This window comes from Lonchura striata, chromosome 7 (genome assembly GCF_046129695.1).
Source record: "Lonchura striata isolate bLonStr1 chromosome 7, bLonStr1.mat, whole genome shotgun sequence".
NCBI lineage: Eukaryota > Metazoa > Chordata > Aves > Passeriformes > Estrildidae > Lonchura > Lonchura striata.
In genome coordinates, this window is record NC_134609.1 from 34772025 (window position 1) to 34795724 (window position 23700).

At 46.9% G+C, this 23700-nt stretch overlaps 1 protein-coding gene across 2 annotated transcripts; it reads right to left on the minus strand.

Annotated features, from left to right (window-relative positions):
• Window positions 1–7214: 7214 nt before the first annotated feature.
• On the minus strand, window positions 7215–22713 carry TSPAN15 (tetraspanin 15). Of its 2 annotated transcripts, XM_021529080.3 has the most exons (8): window positions 22574–22713; window positions 18385–18570; window positions 16173–16247; window positions 14369–14464; window positions 12632–12748; window positions 9831–9878; window positions 8340–8456; window positions 7215–8051 (listed from the first exon to the last, which is right to left on the minus strand). In XM_021529080.3, the coding sequence occupies exons 1-8, from the start codon at window positions 22667–22669 to the stop codon at window positions 7902–7904; spliced, it is 885 nt and encodes a 294-aa protein (XP_021384755.1). In that variant the 5' UTR covers window positions 22670–22713; the 3' UTR covers window positions 7215–7901. The 2 variants fall into 2 exon arrangements, with proteins under 2 accessions (XP_021384755.1, XP_077640911.1); XM_077784785.1 differs by lacking the exon at window positions 14369–14464.
• Between the last annotated feature and the right edge of the window lie 987 nt (window positions 22714–23700).

Genomic DNA, 23700 nt, shown 5'->3' on the forward strand with positions numbered 1-23700 from the left:
TATGTCTGGATAGGAGAGAGGAAAGGAAAAGAAATACTATGGAGAGGAAAGGCTGGGAACAAATGCCAAGTACACAAGGGTCAGTCTGTGATGCCAAAGGTGGGTCCTGTGAAACCTGTTACCTTAAAGTATTTATTCAACCATCCAAGCATGTGCCCTGGCAGAGAAGGATGGTCCTCACTTCCCTGGGAGCCAGCCTCCTCCTGCCATTCCCAGCTCTGCCAGACTTGCTCCCCTCTCCATTTGTGGCGAGTGGCTCCTTGCCCCAGTCTGTCTCACCTGCCAGAAAAAGGGGTTTCTCCTCCACCCTGTTGCCATCCTGGGCAGACAGGATGGGTTACACATCTTCACTTAGGTTTTCCAAATTCTTTAAGCTTTACACCAGGTTTTGGTGAGCTCTGACAGAATCCAGCAGCACTTCACCAGCTGGCAGTGGTCAATTTACCAGCCACCAGTTGGGCAACACAGACTTGAGGCTTCAGTACTCATCTGCATCAGCTCTCCTTTGGCCATCAGTGAATAATTACAGACCATAGCTATGCTGAGCTCAGACTGCCACCCTCCTGACCAGCCCTTCATTCCTATAAGGATAAAAATATGACTTCTGTCATTTTGATGCATGAGGGGGTTAGAAGCACAGCAAACTGGTCATATGGGCTCTCTCTGAAACTCCTCACTCCCTAGGTGCCATCAAACAGACAGATGGTGTCCTTAATGGCCTCCAAAAATAATAAAAATTGCATTTTCCTCTCTTGATTTAGAGGCCCCACTGGTCAGACTTTGAACACACCAGAATCCACCAGAGCTGGCTTTTGAGAAGCAAAAACGTTGCTAAAAACCAGGAGTTTGAAAGGAAATACCCTGTCCAATCTGAAAAAAAGGGCAGAGATGCCCTGACGGACTCACACACCACCCACCCCTCCACAGAGCTTCATCGAAGCCCTCAACATGAGAAGATGGGGAAAGGTGGGGGGGGTGGGGTGGGGGGGTTGTTTAACCCTTTCTTTGCAACTGAATTTAGTGCCAGGCCGCTGCCACCACAGAGAAGTGTGCCCAGTGTGGTGCAGGGGTCACTGCTGAAGCCAAACTCCCGCTGCCAGAGGGATGTGACTCAAACCTGAGCTGTGGCTATTCTCCCACCGGCCTCATGCACTTGCTAGTAACCGGTTCATGCTCTTCCCATCACCATTCCCGGCTGTGCCATCCACCTCTGCCCCCCTGCCGTGCTGTGATGACTGCCCACGGGGTTTAAGGTACTTGTAGCCCCCACACCAATCGCAGCCACACCCACACTCCCGGGGCATGACCCCATCTCCTCCCTCACCAGCCTGGTCCCTTCCTCCCTTCCCCTTTCAGCCTCGGGCAGCATCGTCCCTTGCCCAGCTCTAGTTTTCCATGCCCTTGCTCCCTCCCCCACACCTTTACACCCCTTTCCTGGTACATCCTGCCCTGGTGTCCCTGTCAGGCAGGCATGGTGCCCCATTGCAGCATCCCCCAGCCATTCCTGCCCATCTGCACTCCCAGCCCTTCATCCAGCACTGGGCTCCATCTGCCAAACTCCCAACCCTTGAATTGGAGCCTCCTCCTGTCCTGCAGTGCCGAGTAGAAGAGGATTTTATACCCAAATGGGACCATCTGCTTCCCCAAGCCCAGGTGTATAATGAACCTGGGGAGGCCACAAGCAGCACAGCCCCTCCTGCCAGCCCATGCCAGGACCTCTGTAAAGCTGAGCATCCAACCTGACTCCTGTACCTCAATTTAAAAAATCATGTATTTGCGACTTCCTAAAAAAAAAAAAAAAAAAAAATCCGTGTATTTTCACCCAAACTGCAGATGTAATCCAGCAGTTTAGCCGCAGCCCAGCTCTGCAAGACACGTCACCAGCAGTGCGTGTGATTTCGGTGAGCCACAGCTTAAACTCGTGGCGGCAGGCTGCAGTGGGAGGAGGGCAATGATCTCAAGGCAGGTAACAGCAGGGAAAGCCCGGGGCTTGCCACCTGCGTGCAGCCAGAGCATTGTCACCATCTGCCCCGGCTGCAGGGAGGGAGCAGGACCAGCCCTGCCCGCGCAGCTGGGCTTGGGGTGGGCTTGGGGTGGGGGGAGAGATGCTCCATGCCCCAGCCCATGTCTAAAGGGTCCCAGGATTCCCGGGTTTTAGCAGCACCCTCATCATTTTCCTTCACCGGCAGGCAACCAGCCCAAGTCACCCCCAGCAGGTCCCGGGTACCGGCGTTTTCTGGGGTCTCTGGCTCCAGCAAAGCCCCTGTGCTCAGAGATACATTTTCTGACACCCTCCCATCATCTGACATCCCCTCAGTGCGGGGGCTACACCTCCCTCCCCCCGCTCTTCACCAGAATCCCCACCATTTTCCACCATCATTTAAGTTTCTGAAGTAATTTCTTTTTTCTTTTTTTGTCCTTTTTTTTTTTTTAAAAAAAAAAAAAAAAAAAAAGCAAAGCATCTACCATATGTTCTCCCCTGAAAGGGGCAATTGTTAACAGATCATTAAAACACCGTGGCGAGTGCTCTGAGATTCCTTCCCTCAGTCTTACGCATTATCCCGTCTCTGTCACCCTTTCAATGCGGCTTTGAGGACTCTGCTTTTCTAACTTCCTTCTCGGGGGGAAAAAAAAAAAAAGAAGAAAGAGCCACTAAAATGACCCTCTTCACAGCTCTCCTCCTTGCTTTTCAATGTCCTTTGCGACACCCAACTATAATTGGGGTGGGGGGCTGGCGTGCCGCTGCTGCTGTCACCGGGCTGGGGGTGGCAGGGCCACATCCTGCCCCGGCCACAGGGTGCCAGGGTTGGGACAGCAGGATGAGGGGTGACAGGGGTGCTGCAGGCAACCTCCCCTTCCACTGCTGGGCAAGGGGACTGCTCGTCCTGGGGGGCTCAAACAGCACATCCCAGCCAGCCTGGTGCTGTCCCTGTTCCGGGCATGGGGGATGACCCCATGACACACAGAGTAGATACAGAGAGCATTCCCCAGAGACCCCATCCCCAGAGACCCCATCTCCAGAGACCTCACCCCAAGGGACCCCACCCCCAGAGACCCCATCTCCAGAGATCTCACCCCCAGAGACCCCATCCCCAGAGATCCCCTCGGGTGCATCAGGTGCCTTCAGCAGCACAAATCCATTTGGTATGGAAATAAGCTACCAGCTGGCTGGGAAGTGAGCTAAGCCCAGAGATGGAGCTCTTTAGGGGGCTTGGCTATTTTACCTCCCTTCCTGGAGAACTAACACTGTTTTAGGAAACACCAAATGATAGGCAGCTGGAGACCATCAGGGCATGGCCCACTTCTGCCTGAACAATGGCTTTGGGTTGAGGGACACTTCCTGCAGGCTCTGCACTCTTGTGACCAGGAGGGAAAAGGCTTTCAGAACTCACACAGAGGTTCCTTACCTACATCTTCTCCCCTTCCACCACGGATTTGGCCATTTCTCCAGAGGACCGTGATCCCCAGCTCATCCAGCCAAGCTCCAGGCATGGTTTTGTCTTCTGCTCCACCTTTCCCAGCAACCAGCACAAGGCCCTGAGAGTTTGCACTTCCCCGCGCCAGCAAAGGAGTGTGCTGCATGGGACCAGAGAAAGCACAACACTCCTGCTGGGAAATAGGGGGAGAGGCAGCTGCCCCAGCCAGCAAAACCCAGTTATGTTTGTAAAAACCACAGAAACTTCAAAGTCCTGCACACAGACTTCTCCAAGAACCAATATTCCACAGCAGCTACACAGCTTTGCCAGGGCCTGCAGGTAGCTCCAGGGACCTCAGAGTGCTCCACTGCCCCTGGCTCTTGTCCTCCAGCCAGCAGGTTTTCCCCAGCACCCTCCAAACCCTCCGGCTGCTGTGCTTATTTTCAGCCAGGGAGGTGCTGCTCTGCTTTGTGCAGCTGAGGGACCTGTCCTGAACAGGTCCCACTGCAGAGTCCCCGAACATCCTGGGAACAGGAGCCAGGAGCTTCCCCAGGCAATCCCCCCTCCCAGAACCCCGGTGCTGACCCACAGGAATCTCCCAGCAGGGCTGAGCACTGTGATGGGGCTGGGATCAGCAAGTCAGTCAGACAGCAGTCCCCAGTGCCCAGGAGGACGAGGTGCCTTTGTCCTGCACATCCCCAGCAGGTCAGCTCCCTTCTCCCTGCCAGCACGGCAGCTTTCAGCTCTTCATCAAGGACAAAACTTTCCACAGGATTAAAAAAAAAAAAAAGGTACCTCTGCAAAGGAGCAGGCTGGAAACGCCCGGGACTCCCACTTTGCTGAGGGCTTTTACCAGCTGCTTTTGCCAGAGCTCCGAGCGCTGCTGCGGGGCAAAGCTTTATCCCTTAGAGCTGCAGAGACACTTCAGCCAGGAGCTGAATCCAAACCCAAGCAGTAAGCAGTTCTTCCATCCCGAGTGCAAAACCAGATGGAGCCGTGTCAGTTTGAAGCAGCACGGAATGCAATTTTGACAAGACAAACAGCAGCGCTGCTGTCCCAGCCGAGGGAAGCTGCTGGCCTCTCTCCCCCTCCCCGGCGGGCACAGACATTAACTGGGGATGCAAAGGCCGAGCAGCTCCCGTGCCACGGCTGCTCCCGGAGGTGATCCCGGCCCAGAACAGCTCAGAGGATCCCGGCAAGTGGCAGCCCCCGCCCTCTGCACTTCAACACCCACCACACCATTTCAATTCCTGAACCCACACAGGAACCTTTGAATAATCAGCTGGGGCAGAAAAGTCGTGAATGCCGGAAAGTCTTAGTGAAGAAAAGAACTTTAGGAAGGCAAATCCACGAAACAACTTCTAGCTAAATAGTTTTTACATCTTAAACGCTGATATTCTTCCCCACCGGGGGGAAATTGGCTCCGAGGAAGGAGGGGGAGCTGTAGGCAGCAGCTGTATCCCGAGTGCCATCACGGACAGATGATGATCACTGCGGAGGCTGGGCGCTGCCGGGGATTTCCCTGGAAGCTGGGTCTGCCCGGAGGAGCTCCCCAAGCGGAGCAGGGCCGGGGCCGCTGCAGGAGCCCTGGCGCCCTGGGGATGCAGAGGGAATTCCCGGCGAGCAGGGATTCCATCCGCGCCACCAGAGGGAGACCTGCCCGGCATTTCTCCTCGGGATCCGCGCTCATGAAAGATTTTTGTTTATTTATTATTTTCACAGCCTCTGCTCGGTACTCCAGCCGGGCACCCAGCTCACCCAGCTGCCGTGACTCTGTGGCCTCACGAAATAGAGAGGGAAACCTCTTTTTTCTTTCTGATGGAAAGCAGGAATGCATGGAGCACGAACCACTGCAGCTCACAGCTGTCAGAGCACTTTAAAATTACACACACATAATAATCCACAATTCTGGGATTTTGTGGCGTTGTCTCAGGCTTTTAAGGAGCAGCCAAGGAACATTTTCTTAAATCAGGTTAAGGATGCATCTGTGAGGAGCAGCCCAGCTGTGGCTGCTCCTGCCAGGAGGACAGGGATTCAATTAGATCAGCATTCTTCACCCATCTGAAGACAATTTTCTCATCAGCTTTCTGGAGAAGACAGCTGAGCAGAGAATCTCTCTCCTCCAGCCACCTCCCAACAGGCATCATCCCTCCCTGCAGTCACCGTGGCCTGTGAAGCCAAGAGTTAATTTCCTCAGATCCTAGGGAATGGGAAGGGTCAATAGTTTCTGAATCAATCATTTATTAAACAAAATCATACAGGGTTTACTTTGTGACTGTCAGGTTGACATCACTCCCACCCAAACTCTGTCAGTGGGGATGGCTGAAAATTCAGATCAGCTCACAAATTTTCTTCATAAGGGATAGTTGCTCTCTTGTATCCCAAAATACTCCCCCCATTTCATTTAAACCACCTAAAGTTTAACCACACTTGGGCCACCTCCTGGTTTCTGGGCTATCTCATATTTCACACCACCCCCATATTTACATTTATTAGGGGAAAAAAAAAAAAAACCCTTACTTTTGTCACCAAAGGAGAACTACCTTTGTCATTCCCATCTTCCCAGCCCAGTCCCTGTACAAACCAACTCCAGCTTCAATTTTCCCATCCTCCCAAGCTGCTCCTCCTCCCTTCTCCTTGCACACAAACCCACCATTAAAACACACCTTGCTTTTTAACTTACCAGAACACATCATTCAAGACAGACCAGGAAAATTTGGGTGGAAAGGAGCAATTAAATATTTAAGTAGTGGCCATGTGCAGGACCCAACGCTAGAGCGTGCTGCGGACCTCCCACTGCCCCTGCTGGGCTGGGATCTGTCCCCAGAAACCATCAGGAACACCGAGCAACCCGGCGAGTCCTTTTTTGGCTCCTGGAAACACATGAAGTTTGTTCAGAGACTCTTGGTGAAGGCAGAGAGTTAAGCAGCAAACGCTGAGTTTTGAAGGAAGCAGAAAAAAAAAAAGTCCAGGACTGTGGCAAGCACATTTCTCTCCCTCTCAGGATTTTTTATAGAGGTGCACAGAGAGAAATGAAAGAGAAAACAATTTCTATTTCTGCTCTTTGTTTTTCCTATGTGGAATGTGTTTGGAGAATTGTTTACCTGGGGTGATTGCTTGGTTGGATTCTGGTGAGGATTGTTTGAGCCTGATGGCCAATCCAACCCACCTGGACTCTTAGAGAGGGTCACGAGTTGGGTGAGAGTTAGAGTCAGAGAAAGTAGTATGTAGTTTTAGTATTCTCCTTTTATATAGTATATTGATGTATTTTAACATAGTTATAATAAAGAAATCATTCAGCCTTCCGAATTGAGTCAGACACGGTCATTCCTTCCCATTGGGTTTGCCTGCGTTTACAATACAGGACAAGAAATTTATTTTAAAAAACAGCAACAAAAAGCAGCAAGGAGAGAATAATGTCAGATGCTGCCCTGTTTTTCTTACTGGAGTGTTCAGAAAATAAGAGATTTATATTCAGGATATAAACCTGCTTTATTCTCATCCTGACTTCGGTTTAATTGAAATATTATGATAATTAGGTTTTGCATTTTGCCTGCAGGCCTGTCTGGGGCTGGAGAGACTGCTCAGGACAAAGGAACACCAACAAAAACCCCAGAGCTCTTGCTGGACTAAGAGAAGCCAGGGAGGCACAGATGTTCAGTGACTCTCCAAAAACTGCTTGGGCAGGCAGCATGCAAGCCAGACTCACAGCTCCTGCTACTTCTACCTTTTGATTCAGCATTTGAGGGACAGGCTTAAGTTACATAAGAAAATAAAAATCATCATAAACGAAACCCATGCCCTTTAAAAAAAAAAACCAACAAAAACTCATTGTTTTTATTTAGACAGTAAATTTTAAAAACATCTTGACATACAGAATTCCAAAAAAATATAAAGTCATAAATCACCTAGTTAATTTACTACAGGGGAAAAATACAGTACATCCAAGACTCAAACATCCTGTAAGTTTATACAAAAGCCACACAGTAATAAACTGCATTAGAAAATAGATCAAGCATTACCTGACCGATTTGACATTGGCATCTGCCCCATTATTAAAAGGCACAGAAAACTGAGCAATGAAAGTGATCAGCATCACATCCATTATTGTCAGTAAATCCATCATGAGTAGCATAAAACCCCACTATTAAACACACGTTTAATATTCACCATGTGGATCGGTAAGAAATCTCTCCGGAAGGAGTAAGAAAATAAAGCTGGAAAAGGACAAACACTTATACAGGACACCCCGAGACGCAAAGACACTTCCTAGAAATCGAAGTTCAAATCTTCTCCAGTTTTTTTCTGGCCGTGTCACCACTCAGCAATCACGCAGAAGGAATTTAGTCACCCACAGACCCGCGTGGGGCCCCTCCGCCGTGTCCTGGCTCGCACCCACCGCCAGCTGCCGGCTGCTCCAGCACCCCCAGCCTGGCCCAGCCCAGAGCACCGGCTTTGCCTGGTTTGCAGGGCTGGGGCTCTGGCTCAGCCCGGGTAGCACATGCAGCAGCCGGCCCCGCCGAGGTCGGGGGCAGCCCCGGGGACGTCCCCGAACAGGCGCTCGCCCAGCTTGTGCTCCGCGATGATGTCCTCCACCCGCGTCACGTACAGCAGGCTCAGCAGCACGCCCAGGAACTGCCAAGGCAACCAGGGCAAGGGCAGCCCAGTCAGGCAGCACAGCCTGCCTCACTGGGGCTTTGGGAAGGCACACTAGTCACAGACAGGGGAGGAATCAAAAAAAAAAAAAAAATCCCCCAAACAAAAGCAAATTGCCTCACCAAATCCTGCAACAGCGATGCTACTGAATTACCAGAATGCTACATTACTTCAGCTCATCAGTTACATTAAATTCACAAAGAAAACTGTGATTATGGTCAAATGGGATTTCCCAGACCCACAAATCACACGTTCCCCCTCTCTCACCTGGGGCAGCAGTATGCCGAGCAGCACGCCAGCCATGATGCTGTAGTTGTCCAAAAACCAAATGAGCACAGCATTGGTGCACCCTCGGACGTAGATAACGTTCTGAACACTCAAGCGCTGAAAAATATCAGAGTAAGGGTTCAGCAGGCAGCTCCACTGGCGTGAGATGCATGTGGCAGATGTGGTTTGCCTTCCCACCTCCTTAAACCCACCGAGTTTAACAAAGACCTCATCAGTAACTCTTCCATCTGTTGTTAAGCTGCTCCACACCTCAACAAATTACTCTATTATTAAAAGTTATTCTACACCCGAGTAAGTAATTTCATTGTCTTAAACCTGTTTGTTGCAGCTATTTTTCAACAAGAAATGCACCCAATTCTCATTTAAGACCACTTGGAATGCAGAGATGTCACTCTTTAGCTTTCATCTCTGCTTCCAAGTTGAAAATACAGCAGTGGAAAAACATAAATTGTGGACCAAGTGCTTTGCAAAAAGACCCTAAAAAGGTCAGGAACAAGAGGATTTTGGATTCAGTCCTGCAAGCTGTGCTGCTCCGTGACCCCAACCCATAATATAAAAGCACTTGAGGCTGCAGAGGGTCCTAAGCAGATGAATGGGGTGAATTTAAGCATAAGCTCAAGTGCTCCGTGTTAGAGCCTGGCTGCAGCCTTCAGGTGATTAAGCCACAAATCAATGAATCTGAATGAAGGCAAGTTGTATTTAAAGATAACCGGTAATCCCAAAAACCAACAACCCAGGCTGGCATTGTGCTCCAAGTACCCCAAATGAGCTGGGGAGAGGAGCTTTTCCAGACCAGCCCCGGCCCTGCCTCCTCCCAGCACTCCAAAGCCAGGAGTGGAGAACTCGGGCAGATCCAATTACCGATTTCCCTTCTTAATCACTCTGCAATTACTGCCTTGAGCTGGCAGCCTCTCCTCTGGAGCCACCGGGGCTGCTCCCTAAAGGGAAGGCTGAAGGAAGAGGCCCCATCCCACTCCTGGAGGGAGGAGAAGGCAGCCAGCACAACCAGGGAAGTCCCCCTGCTCCTCCAGGGGTACTGTCACAGGCTTAAAAATAAAACACCCACTCCTGGGATATAAAATACTTGCAAACAGCTAAGTTGGCTTTTATCAATGCCAGTTTTACTCTGTGAGAAACTTTGGCTTTTAAGTACTAAAAGCTTTCCCCAACTCAAGTCACTGCTTCACATTTTGAAAGCAGCTTTTTGTGCATTGATTGTGCAATTAGCTTGGGAAAGTTGTCAAAAAACCAGGAATCAAGGAAAATTAAAAGAAGGGAAGACACAAAAATCAAACAAGATGAGATTTTTCTCATATATGGAAATTATTCCAGTAAAAAAGAACCATTTTAATTGCCGATTTAACTGCCTGGAAGATTAAAGCACATAGAAAACACTTTTATAACAGACCAAAAAAATGCAGAGGAGCAGCACCCTCTGCCATGCCCCAGGGTGGGCACTGACTACGTTACCTCTTGGTCAATGGTTTTGTATCCACACATAGTGTTGATAATGTCTGTCTGAAAAGAAAACAACAAATATGAACTGCAGCAGGAAACTAAAATCACAGAAATATTATTTTTACTCTGTGTTCACCCAGCTCATATAAAAGCAATGACAGGGTTACTTCCCAGTCCAACACCAGCTTATCCCAGCAGCCCCAGTGTCAGATTTAGTTAGAGCTCCCCATGATTTTAGAGGAATGAGTATTGTCAGTGTGTCACTGACAATCTGAACCATTTCTATCCAACAAAAGCAAGGTGGCACCAGCAACCAAACCAAGCTGTGACAGAGCTGTGTGACACAGCTGTTTCCACAGAATGAACAGCTGAATTTCCTTTTAAAGCCTTAATAACTTAACACACCTTATTCCTAAAGCCAGGGGTTAACACAGCCTTCATGCCAAGATGATGACATATTTAAGCTCAGAAATATCTTAGTTTCAAGTAACTTCCAATACTATGAAGGCCTTTTACAACACTAAATTCATTACAATGTTCATACAATACCATTACATACATGAATATAAAACTCATATACTTAAAAGAGACTGAGTGCTTGCATTCACCACAGACTACTAACATATTTTCTGTAGCCATGTAACGCCTTCTGTGGGTTCCAAGGCTCTACCTTGAGAGCCTGGAAAAGCCAACCTGAAAATCATGAAAATGAAAATCATCCAATGTAAAAACTCACTGGCATCAAAGGAAGCGGCCAATAAGGAGAAGTTTTTAAGCCCCCCAGAAAGCTGGGCTCTCACCTTGAACACACACTGGCTGACAAACAAGGCTCAGCACATTCCTCAAACAAAAAGCTCAGACTCTCCACAGGGCTGTTGGGAAACTGTGTGGGGTACCCATCTGCCAGCCACAGGTAATAAATCCACTTGGAAGTCAGTATCAATATTAGGCACCAGTGTGCTGTGTTGGCTGTGAGTGATTTCATGTTCCCAAAACAGCTGAAGCCTGACTGACTGACACGTGGTCACTCCCAAAATATGTGACCACAAGGAAGGCAGTCCCATCCTTTAACTTTAAACACAGAATTTGCTAACAGGACACCGTGACATAAGCAAATGTACGCAGAGGAGATAAATGCATTGGAAACAGAGGATTATAGGCATTTGGGACTAATTTCTATCCACTCCACTAGTGTAAGTCTTCAGTAAATAATTTGACATAAATATAGTTCCTTTAGAGCCCCCCCAGTACGAGCTGGCTCGTGTTAGCAGAAGGCTTTAACAGAGGATCAGCATCCAGGCACCGACATTAGCAGGAGTTTTCCATGACTACAAAGCCAATGAGTAATAACAAACCATATCTGTAGCTTTCTGGGACAGAAACCAGCCTGTATTTGGAAGGATTTGTCAAACACACAAGACTGATGCATCTTCTGGTTGTTCTTCCTGAGGCACAGCCCTGGTGCTGCGCTCCCGTGCCACACACGGCTCAGCAGCAGCAGCACCTCTGCTGCAGAGCTGCAGCCCTCGCCTGCTGCAGCACCTGCATGAGCCACACTTCCACCTGGGGCTTCTCCCTGCCCTTCTTTAACTTCCCTGGGCTTAACTCCATGGGATACCAGCAGCCTGATCCTTCCCTCCCAGCTGTCGGTGAAGCACACAGAGAATATACCCCCATCTTTCCCTGGAGAAGTTTTTATTTCAGTGCTTTCCCTTTCCTGAAGGCAAAATCCTGAGTTGCTCTGCTCCATCCAGCTGCAGGCTTTTTCTCAAACAGCTAAGACTCAAAGCATGACTGTTCAGCTTTGGTTTCTGAGAATAAATCAAAGCTCATTACAGATTTAAATAGACCATTCCCACACACCAAAAATGTGTGTGCACATGTAATAAACACCTTCCTGTGATACACATTTCTCAGCGACACCAAGGAGGATTACTGACACAATCATTGCATCTATTTGTCTTTTTTTTTTTTTTTTTTTAATTAAACAGCCATGCTGAAGGCAGATGTTGAAAGGGCAGCCTAAACCAGGCAGCAGCAGGATATCCATCTTACACACACCCAGTCTCTCTAGCTCATATTCAGCCTGAGATCAAATCCCAGTGAGGCAGGGACTGGCTGTACTGGAGTAGTTGAGGAATAGTTCTTCATCAAATTCAGCATGACATGCACCCCTCAAATGAAGGGCAGTGAATTACAGAATTAATTAAAACACATTTGCATGAAAATCAATGCCTGCTCCTAGTGCTGTCAGCACCAGTGAGGATCAGTTCATCAGAGCTGAGAAACTGGTTCAGACTCCAGTCCTTCCAGCACTTTAGAGAAAGGAAGTTTTCAAGGATAGGTCGGGGCAGACCTGTGCCCACAAGCATGCCCTCACCCTGAGGTCAGTTGCCCACATTTTTGGATTATTCTGAAGATGACAAGGTCACTCTGTGTGGTTTTTAATTCACGCAGCAGCTGGGGCACATCAGTCTGACCCCCCACCCACAGAAACCAGCAGGTCCCAGGCTTCCTGGCAAAGCTGGAGCAGCAAACCCTGGGGAAAACACCAGCAAAACTGAATTTTAAGGAGGTCTGGTTGGGGCGAGCCATGAGATTAGTGGAGGTCCCAAGATCCCTTCTGGGGCTGAGAAGTGGGTCAGTAAAATGGACCACAGCCAGCACATCTAATCCATTATTTTCTCCCTTTCAAGCTGTCAAGACCCACAGATCCATTAGGGGAAGAAAGGACCCGTTTTCCTTCCCTTCTTACCCCAGACTTCCTAGTGTCAGGTGCTTTTTTTCAGTGATGCTGAGGGACCAAGACTCACCTTATTTCTGATGCAGCAAGTGTAGGGCACCCCACAAGCCAGTGGTCCTGGAGCTTCACAGTTGTGATACACGTTTTGGGACCAATCTCTATAATCTTCCCCACCACAGCACTTGAACTGTAGAGAAAAAAAAAATACAATAAAAAAGACACAAAACTCAATGATATCAAAGGTCTTCTCCAACGTAAATGATTCTTGAATTCCAAAAGGAAAAGGGGAAAAAAATTGTACCTTAAACTCTTTGAACAAGTAGAAAACAAAGAAAGAAGAAAACTATTTTAGAAGCCCTGAGCTACCAAAAAAATCTGTCATTTTATCAGCACAGCATGTATGAATGTGTATGATAAATACAATTACAAAGAATTAAAGATACAGGTAATACTTCTCTGTCACCCTCTGAACTCCTCTGTCACTCAGGGTGCCAGAGCAAAGTACTTGGTGCTAAGTCCACCTCCCATCTTTTCTGAGTTGAAAAAACTACTTTTCCAGCTCTGGACATCATTAAGCAGTGTTTTTACATTAACTCTATCTTGACCTGCAATCTACCTCTGCAGTTGTTTTAAGAATTACAACTACATTTCCAACTGGATCTAAAAGACAAAAGCATTGCTTTAAGGCATAAATTAATCTCACCAAAACATTGTGGCTGTAATTTACAAGAACTGAAAGCTGGCAAACAAATACTTTAAGTTTACACTGACTTAATATAAATATTCACTTTATAATTTAAACGGAGGGAAAAGGAGGAGCTCATTTAATCACTAACGTGTAGGCTCGCTGTACGTACCCATAATTTTGGGCAGTGCATGGAAAATTTAAAGCATTATGAAGCCTAATGACAAAATTTCCTCAGGATGGTCTGCTTCTGACAGACTTTCCATGCTAACTTTGTTTTTCAAAGCAGGCTGCCATCTCCATAACGATGTCCTAGAATATATGTATCACTTCCTAAGTCAATTTTTTAAATAACCATTACTTGGCATGGTCATGGACTTTGCATGGGCCCTGACATCACATTGCTGAACACTTTCTGCTCCTTCTACAGCCTCTGAACTGCATGGCAGAACTCTTCAATAACCCAATAAACATTGCAACAGATCAGCCTTATTAAAAAAAAAAAAAAGGCTGTGAGGCTGTGAGTCAATGCCAGGTGCCATTAAGTAATGCCCAGCTGGGCTCATCAGAGTTTCTGAATTTTAATGGCAGGTAGATGCTCTTCCACTGGTACTTCCTCACAATAAGCACCTGGTTAAATGGCCCTGTTCATGCCCTCGAGCAGCCACACAGTGGCCCAGGTTGTGGCAGCCCAAGTGCCACCTCATTTCTCTTTACCCAATGCCTCCTGTTAGCAAGATGCTTCTCAATCTCCTGGACCAGCCAGCAGAAGCACTGAGTGCAAGGCCATGGCTGGAATTTAGGCTGAATTCATCTCAATCTAGCTGTGGGGCCACTATAAACCTACAGGTTTGAAGGATCTGACCCTGAGCATTGAATTGACCTGCCAAGGCAAAAGCTGCATTTGGCCCTCTCTTTTTGCAGTGATGTAAGAGGATTTTAAATGCCAGCTGGAATGCTGGATGAGCCCTGACCTCAGCAGCAACACCATAAGAGATGACACACAAGATCTCATCCCCCTCATCAGTAACAACTTGACTGTCACACCACCAGAAAAACTCAAAGCTGTTCCTGACTTAGTCCAAGGAGAAAAAAAAAACAAAACAAAACAAACCAACAAACCTGCTTTTGAACAGAATCCATGATGTTCTTGAAGTCTAAATCATCATAGTAATTCTCAATTCCTCTTCTAATGTTATCATTTAAAAATTTGATTGTCTAGAAAGCAAAAGGAGAACAAGATTCATGGGTTGCACAATGGGCACATGGGCTTAGAATTAGAAGAGCAGGTTAAAATGACAAGTGTAACTGATGAGCACAAAATAAAAGGCTTTTTTCCTTCTTTTTTTTTTAGAGAAAAAAACAAAACACTCATTAAAGCCCTGCAAGGACCAACCATCTGTTCTCCTCTAGAGGAGCAGCCTCAGTGCTGGGTTTGGGCTGGCAAGTTCCAGCAGTGCGACACCTCTCACTGCTGAGACTCTCCAAGCACCTCCCAGAGATGGTCCCATTATCCCTGGATATGGATATCCCAGGATCCCTGTCCCTGGGGACCCTCAGCATCTTCTGGATGACAGAGCAGTGGGGTTGGGTGGTGGATCTTGGCACTGTGGTCTGCACCACGCCCCGAGCAACAAGACTTGACTGTGTCACCACCATCCATGAATTTTTTATTTTCCATGAACTTTCCATGAATTTGAGTTTCCAAAGAGTCCATAATTGCCAGATAGAGAGCTTTATTCCACATGGAGCGGAAAAAAAGGTGTGTTTGTATGTTTTTTGTATGTTTGTATGTTGTGTAGCTGTTTTAAGAAATATGGTAGCATGGCGATGGCAGATATAAAATGGTGTCTCCTCAGCATGGCATATTAGAAATTAAATCAACAAAGTGTTTTTAAAGTTCAGAAGATGAGAGAAAAGGCAGGGAAAAAAAGAGTATTTAGTTTTCAAGATCCAGCACAATCTCAGCGCAGCAAAACCAGGGACTAATCACTACCAGAATGTAACAACTTTGCTTTCAATGCAGCTGCTGAAATGGACAAAGCTAAAGCCTTAGAGGTCAAAAAACCTGAAATACACCCAGTAATCTTCTCAATATTACAAACTGCAACACCCACAAACTAACCAGAACAAAAAGGATGATCACATCACTGATGAGAAATAGTACAGGACCCTCCTAGCTGGTCAAAAACCCCATTTAGACTGCACAAATTTGAAAAAGAAGTAGAGAAAGAAATGGGAAAAATGCACATGACATGCAAAACAAACAGGACATACGCAGAGGCTACTACACTAAGCTTCCATAAATACTCTCTTGTTCTCCCTAACCAAACTTCTCCACTAACCTTGAAAAACAAGGGAAGAAAGCTGTCCCTAAGTGTAGTCGTCTCACTGTAAATTGAAGCATAGACATCTAGTACTTGCCATAGTGAATACATTTACATTTTAAAGCATTTCTAACTGAAAAAAAAAAATAGCCTGCTGCTTTCTGTGCAGAAAAATCAAGGGCTGTATACAGTTATATCATGCTTGTCAGTGATGGAGTCTCCTAGATAAATTTGCTACGTTGCTCATGGATGTGGGCAGAGAAGAGCTGTCCTTTAACTGAGGCAAAACATTTGGGCCATGAAATAACAACAGCCTCCAAATCCGTCTGGAAACGTCCCCAATTAGCTGTCAGACCCAGCTGGCAAAAGAGAAGAAAGCATTTTGTCATCCACAAAGAGCTGGAAACTCATTTTGCCTGCACTGCACATTTGTAGCCACCAGATTTTCTCCAAGTTCCTTAACCTGGAATTCATCTCCAGAGCGGTGGCAAACCCCACTGCTGAGCCCTGAAAAGCCTGGGCCTGTCTGCAGAGTGCTCAGGTGACAACTGTTCTTCAGCAGAGCTCAATCACAGCAAAACCTGAAGCAAGCAGCTCACCTGGTTCCTGAAGATCAGGGCCACCACTCCGCCCGTCAGCTCGATCAGCAGGCAGAGTCCAAGGATGTACATGAACTGCAGGAAAGCAAGTGCAAGTCAGTCATTAGACAGAACCCCAATTACTCTTTCAATTAGTTCCTTTAAGTCTAGCGTTCAATTGCCAGTAGACTTGGCTTTCAGTATGGAAGTTTAAAGGAAAATATGAAATTATGGGTTTGTTCTTATGAAACTATCAATGTCATGAGAAAGCCTGTTTTCCTCACTTAAATTACTTTGGGTTTTGCCCAATTGGCAAGCATATTATTTTTCTGCTCTGAACGGACTCAAAACCATTAGATGAAATTATGCTGCCAAGACAGTCCTTTCCACACCAGCATCCCAGAGAAGCATACTGATGGGCTGCTACAAACCACACCACACTCCATGTTTTTATGCTTCCTACAAAACCAGTACTTACCTGTTAGCTTTCAATTAGTGGATAAAGCAGCACACCTTAAGATAATCCAAACCACCTTCTTCTACACTGCCAGTGCTAAATCAAAGCAAAATTCCAGACTTAGTGGCTTTTAATATGTTGCTTCCCACATTTATTTGCCTATGTATATACATGTGCTCAAAATACACTCACGCACAACCATGTGTGCATCCACGAATGCCCATGAAAGAGTGTGCAAAATGTGAAAAATATGAAAAAATCCATTGCACTGTGAGAGAGCTGCAGCATGCCAGTACTTGAAATGTTTTTTCCAACCCTTCAGGCATAAAAAACAGGTGTCAAGCAAATTTAGGTCTGCTGTGTAACAGTGAGCTTCATCAGGAGAGAAGTTTTAAGATCCCTTGTCTGAAAATAATCCCTAATGCTCTCCCCTGAAGGCTGCTTTAATTTCTGTGTGCTCGGTGTCAGGAATTCACCAGGTATCTTTTCTCCTGCTAAATCTGGAATCAGCCAGGGAAGCTGGCATCAGGAACTTGCTTTGTTCAACACCCAGCTGGGTTTGCTACCAGGATGGGAACAGAAAATGTTCCTGGCATCTGACACACCAGCACGCTCAGTGGGAAGAAGCCTAAGGAGGGACTCTCAGTAAAATTCCAAATCCATGGTTATTTCAGGCTTTGCCCTCCGTAACAAACCACGAATTTAGCATTTTGTTAGGCTGAACTGACGTGACAAGGCCAGGTTGGGTCAGGTTTTGAGCATCCTGGTCCAGTGGAAGGTGAGCCTGCTCATTGCAAGGGGGTCACACTAGGTAGCCTTTAAAAGGGCCTTTCCAACACCAACTCAGTGCAGGAGGAAATGAAGTTTGCACCCTTTACTTTTAATTAATCACACGTGCAGCTTCCATCTGCTACCTCAGGAATTTCCCTAAAATTCACCTTTTCAGAGGCACTGGGGAGAAAAACCTTGTGCCTTTCATTTCACCCTCAGGGCCCTTCTCTCAAAGGCCCAAGCTCCACGTCTGAGGTTGGACACACATTTTCCAGGGCAAGACAGACAGACTCTGGCCATGTTGGATTATAAGTGATTTTGAGTTTGTCAGCTTTTGCTACACTATACTATAAATGCTTTAAAGTTAATAATTTAAAATTACCCCTCATAAGTCTTACTACAATGTATCTTTCATAGTTCTATTTCTCTGACATATCCTTATTTACAGAGTCATCTTTTCAAACTTATTTCTAATTCTATTTCTCTCTCAACAACATCTGTTTTTATTCTATAACATTTCTAAGTCAACATTTCTTATCTCAAAGCCTTCTATCAGACTTCAAGAATTCTCTAGAAACCCATTTCCCACAGGACCACGCCGGACGTCAGCCTGAGCCAGGGCTTCTCCCCTGAGCTGCTTCCCCTGGGCTGAAACGAGCAGCCAGCACCAAGTGGCACCTTGGCAGCTGGGTTTGCACAAGATACACACCGACTGATAATAACTCCCATTCCTGGTTATTTCCCACACTGCCTGAGCTGCTGGAAGCTCCTTTTCCCAGCGCTGGGCTCAGACCTCGCCGCTCCTGCCGCTGACAAGACCCAGTGCTGCTGCTCCCTGAGGAAGGGACCACAGCCACTAAACTCACATTTAATTAAATCTTTTTAAAAAGCAACCTCGTTCAAATGTTTTTCAGCGCAGACATAGTTCTGGATGTGAATTCAGGGGACAGTGGAAAGCAAAAGCAACAAGCCTTAGAAACTAGGAATAAAAATTCCAACACTTACTGCTTGCAGAAGGCATAAATTGTCTCTCAGAGAAGCCAGTACACCCACAAAGGATACCAGGAACATCACGATGCCCAAAAGTATTAAAATAATTGCTGGGGCTAGAAAGGCACTTTCTAGAGTTTTGTACTTCTGTCTTTCAATTTCTGCATAAATCCCAACTGCAAGGACGAGGGCTCCGATCACCTGGAAGAGAAACAGAGGAGAGCAGGGATGTTATTTTTTCTGCCAGTAAACACAGACATGACAGGCTGTGAGTACACAGGAACCTGTCACTGCTCACTTCAAGATTCATTATAAACAATGAAACATCCAAAGCAGAAGTTTGGATTAAAAAAAAAATATAAAACCTCTCGAAGACTAAAGAAGAAAAAGAGCTGAGTTGGAAAAAAATGAAACTTGTTCACTTCAAAAATATATTTCATCATGTTTTAACATTCTGGAACTTAAACTAATCAAAATATACATCACTGCCTGAAATGTAATTTATTACCCATCTGAGATCACATATATTACATATATGACCAACTGCCATGGCTTTAATGACCCTCCTTTGTGTGTCTGTCTGTCCTTCTCTCTGTGTGTATAAATATATAGAAATACATACATGCCTCTAACATAACCCAGTTTCTAAGCTGGTCTGCAAACAGCCTATCTGCCCCTTCATATTAACTCCTACTGTATTTAAGCTCAGTAACTACAGTCAGATATTTCCTATACCTCCACTCTTCCTGCCATCAGGAGAAAGGCACCAGATTAAAAACTAATTAAAAGAAAAAAACACAAACAAACAAGTTTGACAAGTTTGAAATGATATCACTTCCTTGAGCAACTACCAGATAAAGCTGGCAAGTGAAATAGGAAGGGACATTTTTCATTTAACAAGGTAAAGATATTTCAATCAAAATAATTAGATAGGTCTAAATCATTTGGCATTAAAGCTACAGTGTGCTGCAAATCACTTTGAATTATGCTAAATTAATTAAAATTAAAAATAGCCCACAATACTTCATTACAAAAATTGCAGTGGAAAAACTTTGCTGCCGACTCCAACAGCCAGACACATCATCAGAGAGGAGACCAGGCACAAATCAATCATTTTGGCAATCTGATAAACAACATTCCCCTTTCCTGACCTGACATTCCCCCAGGAAACAGGAGTCTGCTCTCTGCACACCAATGCTTCTTAATTATACTTCTTTTTAATTTCACTTCTTAATTTTGGATATGACACAGTATATCCCAGACAAAGGGCTAGAGGGATGCACGATGTGAGTTATGAGTCCATGAGCCAAACAGTTGAAATATTTTTTTAATTATGGGCTATCTTAAAATAAATAGCAACTTACTGGAAGTTCTTGATTTTCTATGGAAATTAATAATGACAACAAAGGACAATATGTAGGGAATGCCCTTAGTTTGTCATTTGAAGAGAGAAAATTCTCAGGAGGGTTCAACCATAAAAAGAAAATATACTGAAGCTATTTAAAAAGCAACTTAAAATTTGAGCGAATTGAGAGTAACCCCAAAACCAGATTCTCCTGCAAACACTGAAGTGTCATTAACAACAATAACTCTTGCCTGGTAAATACCTTGTTTAAAAAGTAAAAAAAAAAACCAAAAACAAAACAAAAAAAAAACCTCTGGACATAAAGCACAGGTATTAAAGCTTGATAGGGATTACCAGAATTTCAGAAGACTGTTGTTTCAAGACTAGAACTTTTTACTGAAATGTCTTTTTTTTAACCATAGTTTTCTCATCAAAGCATTACATTTCAGGGGGTTTTTGACTAAAAGGTACCCGTAAATAAAATATTTATCTATTATAATATTTTATAATAATATAAATAAAATAAAACAAGATACTTTAAGAACTTTAGATACATAAATACATATAGCATCTTTATATACACATATCTTCGCTGCTTTTCACTTCACTGCTCCCACACCCTCCAAGACTTATGCTTCCATTATCTTCTATTTTCTTAAGCATCTAATAAAAATTTTTCCAACATTTAATGGCCGAACCAACAGCAGCATTTACTCGTGGCAAGCAGATGTGCCACGGCAGCAGCCATGCCACCCGAGTCCCTTGTCCTGCCGGTGCTGTCCCTCCCTGTCCTGGGGTGGGACACAGCACCCAGGGCTGTTCCATCCCGCATCCTCCACAGCAGCTCCCGGCCTGGCAGCCCAGCTGTGTGCACGGCAAAACTCACACCACATGAGCTCCACCAGCAAATACCGGGGATTTCTCTGGGGCTTTTGCCTGCTGTCCCAAGAGAAAGGAGAAGCATGCGTTTATTTATTTATAAGTAGAAGCTTTAACCCTGTATTTACAGTTCTTTTTCTTAAATGAAGCTCAACAAGAGCACCTTCTGTTTAAAATGTTGGGTTTTGTTTCAGCTGGGCAAGAAAATTACATTACAGTCCCATTCATCAGGAAAAGAGGTATCTGGAAAAGTTACACTGACAGCTAGTTTTTAAAAAAGCCCTGGGCGACAGGGGAAGACCACAAGGCCTGTAGCAAACATCCCCTCCGACACTCCCAGCAATGCTTTAATTTCCTTTCTGCTTCAGACAAGGCTGGTATTTAGTGCCTGGTGGTTTAAAGCCATCCCGGGGACTCAAATCCGGGACTTCATCACTCATAAGGTACCAGAGGAATTGGAACGGCAGGGAGGGAACTGAGTGAACATCCAGACAGCAGCAGAACATCACAAAGCACCCAGCATTCAACAAAGCCAACACTCCCACAGCCACGCTTCCATTTACACCGATTAAAGAAAAAAAAAAAAAAAAAACAAATCAACAAACTCAGCAAGAAGCGCGGTGCTGAGAAGAGAACTGACGTTATTTCCAGCCGACGAGATCTGCTTCGCTCAGCTGCAACAAAAGCGAATTCCACGCGCGAAGCCCACGCGGAACGCGGCGGGTGCTCGGCCCCGGGGCCAGCGGGACGCTGCCCAGCACCAGCTGCCCAAACAATTCCACAATCCCCTGGCATTCCCCTCCTTCCTGCCCACCCCATCCTCCCCCTCCCAGAGCAAACCATCTCCCCCGGCCAACAAATGGAAGCTCTTGTTTATAAACGAGGGCAGAGCATTGAAAATCCAGAGTGAGCAACTACAAAGAGTAAATAAAATCCGCAGGCTGCCTGAAAGAGGCTTTGTCCTCCGAGGATGGTTTCAGAAGGGCCCTTTCTCTGCCACCAGAGGAATGTTTACATCCCACCAGCGAGGGCCCTTGCTGCCGACAGAAAACACCGAGCAGACGCTCCTCCGCGAAGGATGCGCTGCAAAAAAGGGTCGGAAAAATAACACAGCAAATTTGAATTTCCCTTTCTGGATCTCACAACTGCGGAATAGTTGTGGAGGAACACAGGGAGCATCAGGAGTCTAAACCCAAGGGTTGCTTTGTCTGCTGAGACAGACAAAAGACATCCGAAATCCCAAAGAGCCTGAATTACAACGAACACTTTGTGTTTCAATCTTTGTTCATTAAATCACGGGGTGTCTCTGACACTCACTATCAAACCTGGCAGATCTAAGCCTCTTCTCCTACACAGCAAAGCAAAAGCCTTATGCTCCCAACTGGTAAATACCATGTCAGACAAAAACAGACCAGCCAAACTAGAACTTAAGCAAAATTTCAAAAGAAAAAGCCAAATAGAAAACATCCTGCTCTGACATCAATGCCACTTGAAGCCATCATCTTCCCAGAACTTGAAAAAGCCCCTTTAAAAATCACAGTGCTTACAAAGAGCACTTGAAAGGGCTCCAAGGGTTCCTTCCAGCCCGAGGGCGCCTGGTGTGGATTTCCCACATCTCAGAACTCAGTGGTCATAGTCTGGAGCCATCACCTGCGCCTCTCTGGCTCTAACACCTGGATGAGGACAGCAAGTGCCAGACACCTGTAACTCGGGACAGGACATTCTCAATCCACCGAGGAGCGACGCTGTAGGGCAAAGGCTCTGTTTGCCACCTCCAGCCGCATTTCCATACGCACATGAACGATTTTCACCTGCCAAACTCCCAACCCCTGCCGAGTCCCCACCGCCAAAACCAGTTTGTCAGTGCCGAGGCGCGGATGGGGCTCTGCGCCCACGGCCGCGGGTGTGCCAGCCCCGCACCCAGCCCCGCACCCAGCGCCGCTCGGTCGCGGAGCCCCGCGCAGGGCGCCCCGCGCTCACCCAGAAGGTGGTGGAGTAGGTGATGAGGCTGAGCTTCAGGCACAGGTAGGAGAGCCGCCCGCAGTAGCGCGCCCGCTCCGGGTCGCCCGCCGCCATCCTCGGCACCTGCCGGGCCCTCCGCCCCTCCCGGCCCGCGGGCGGGCCCGGGAGCCGCTTCCGGCAGCGCGGGCAGCGCCGAGCGACCCCTCCGCCTTTCTCTTCTGCCTCCTCTTCCTCTCTCTCTCTCTCTTCTTTTTTTTTCTCTTTTTTTCAGCTCCCCGGACGCTCGGTCGGGGTCAGCCCCGCAGCTGGAGGCGGCAGGAGGAAATGGATCCGGCTGCTCCAGCAGGAATCTGGCAGCGCTGCACGCATCCCCGGACCTCTGCCATCGCCATTAAGTCAGCCGGGATCAAACTACGCCCGTGGGAAGCCGCTGCATGGGCGCTCGGGTTTTTTGGTGGAGCATCCAAAACCGTGGCAAAGCAGGATCCCTACACCCTGCACAGGCACGAGGAAGCGTTACCAGGGCATTTACCTCTCTTGGTGTCACCCACGCGATTGCATATGCAAAGAGAGTCACGTCCTGCCGACACCAGCCACTGGGCGTATTGCTCTGGCCGTGCACCGACCTCCATCCCCGTGCCCGGAGCTGTGTGACGGCGGGCCCGGGATGGGTCTGACACGGCCATCATGAACTGCAAACGCCATTCCTGCCTCCGAGACGAAATAAACCCTTTCAAGCCCGCAGTGCTGCGCTCCTGTCCCACAAAGGGCTATTTTTCCCCCGGGGAAAAATGTCTCATTCAAAGTGGCGGACAACTGTCACAGGGTCGCTTGTTTCGTCCTGGCCCGGAGCAGAGGCAGATGGCATTGAAAATCAGTGTCTGGTGTCAGAGAAGGTGAAGTGGGGCAGCATTAATCCTTAAGTCACCTACCAAAGAGACTGGAAATCCTCTGAGAAATCCGCGTGAGAACGTGTAAACATTCAGTCACACATCATTTCTTTAGGGCATACAATACACCGAAGTCTCGTTTCTAAAGGCTCAAAAATATCCCTGGATAATTCGATTAGAAAAAGTACTATTGCTGTCGCCTGCAGTGCTACTACATTCTGCTTCTGGAAAACAATCCACCTCAGGACACTCCCA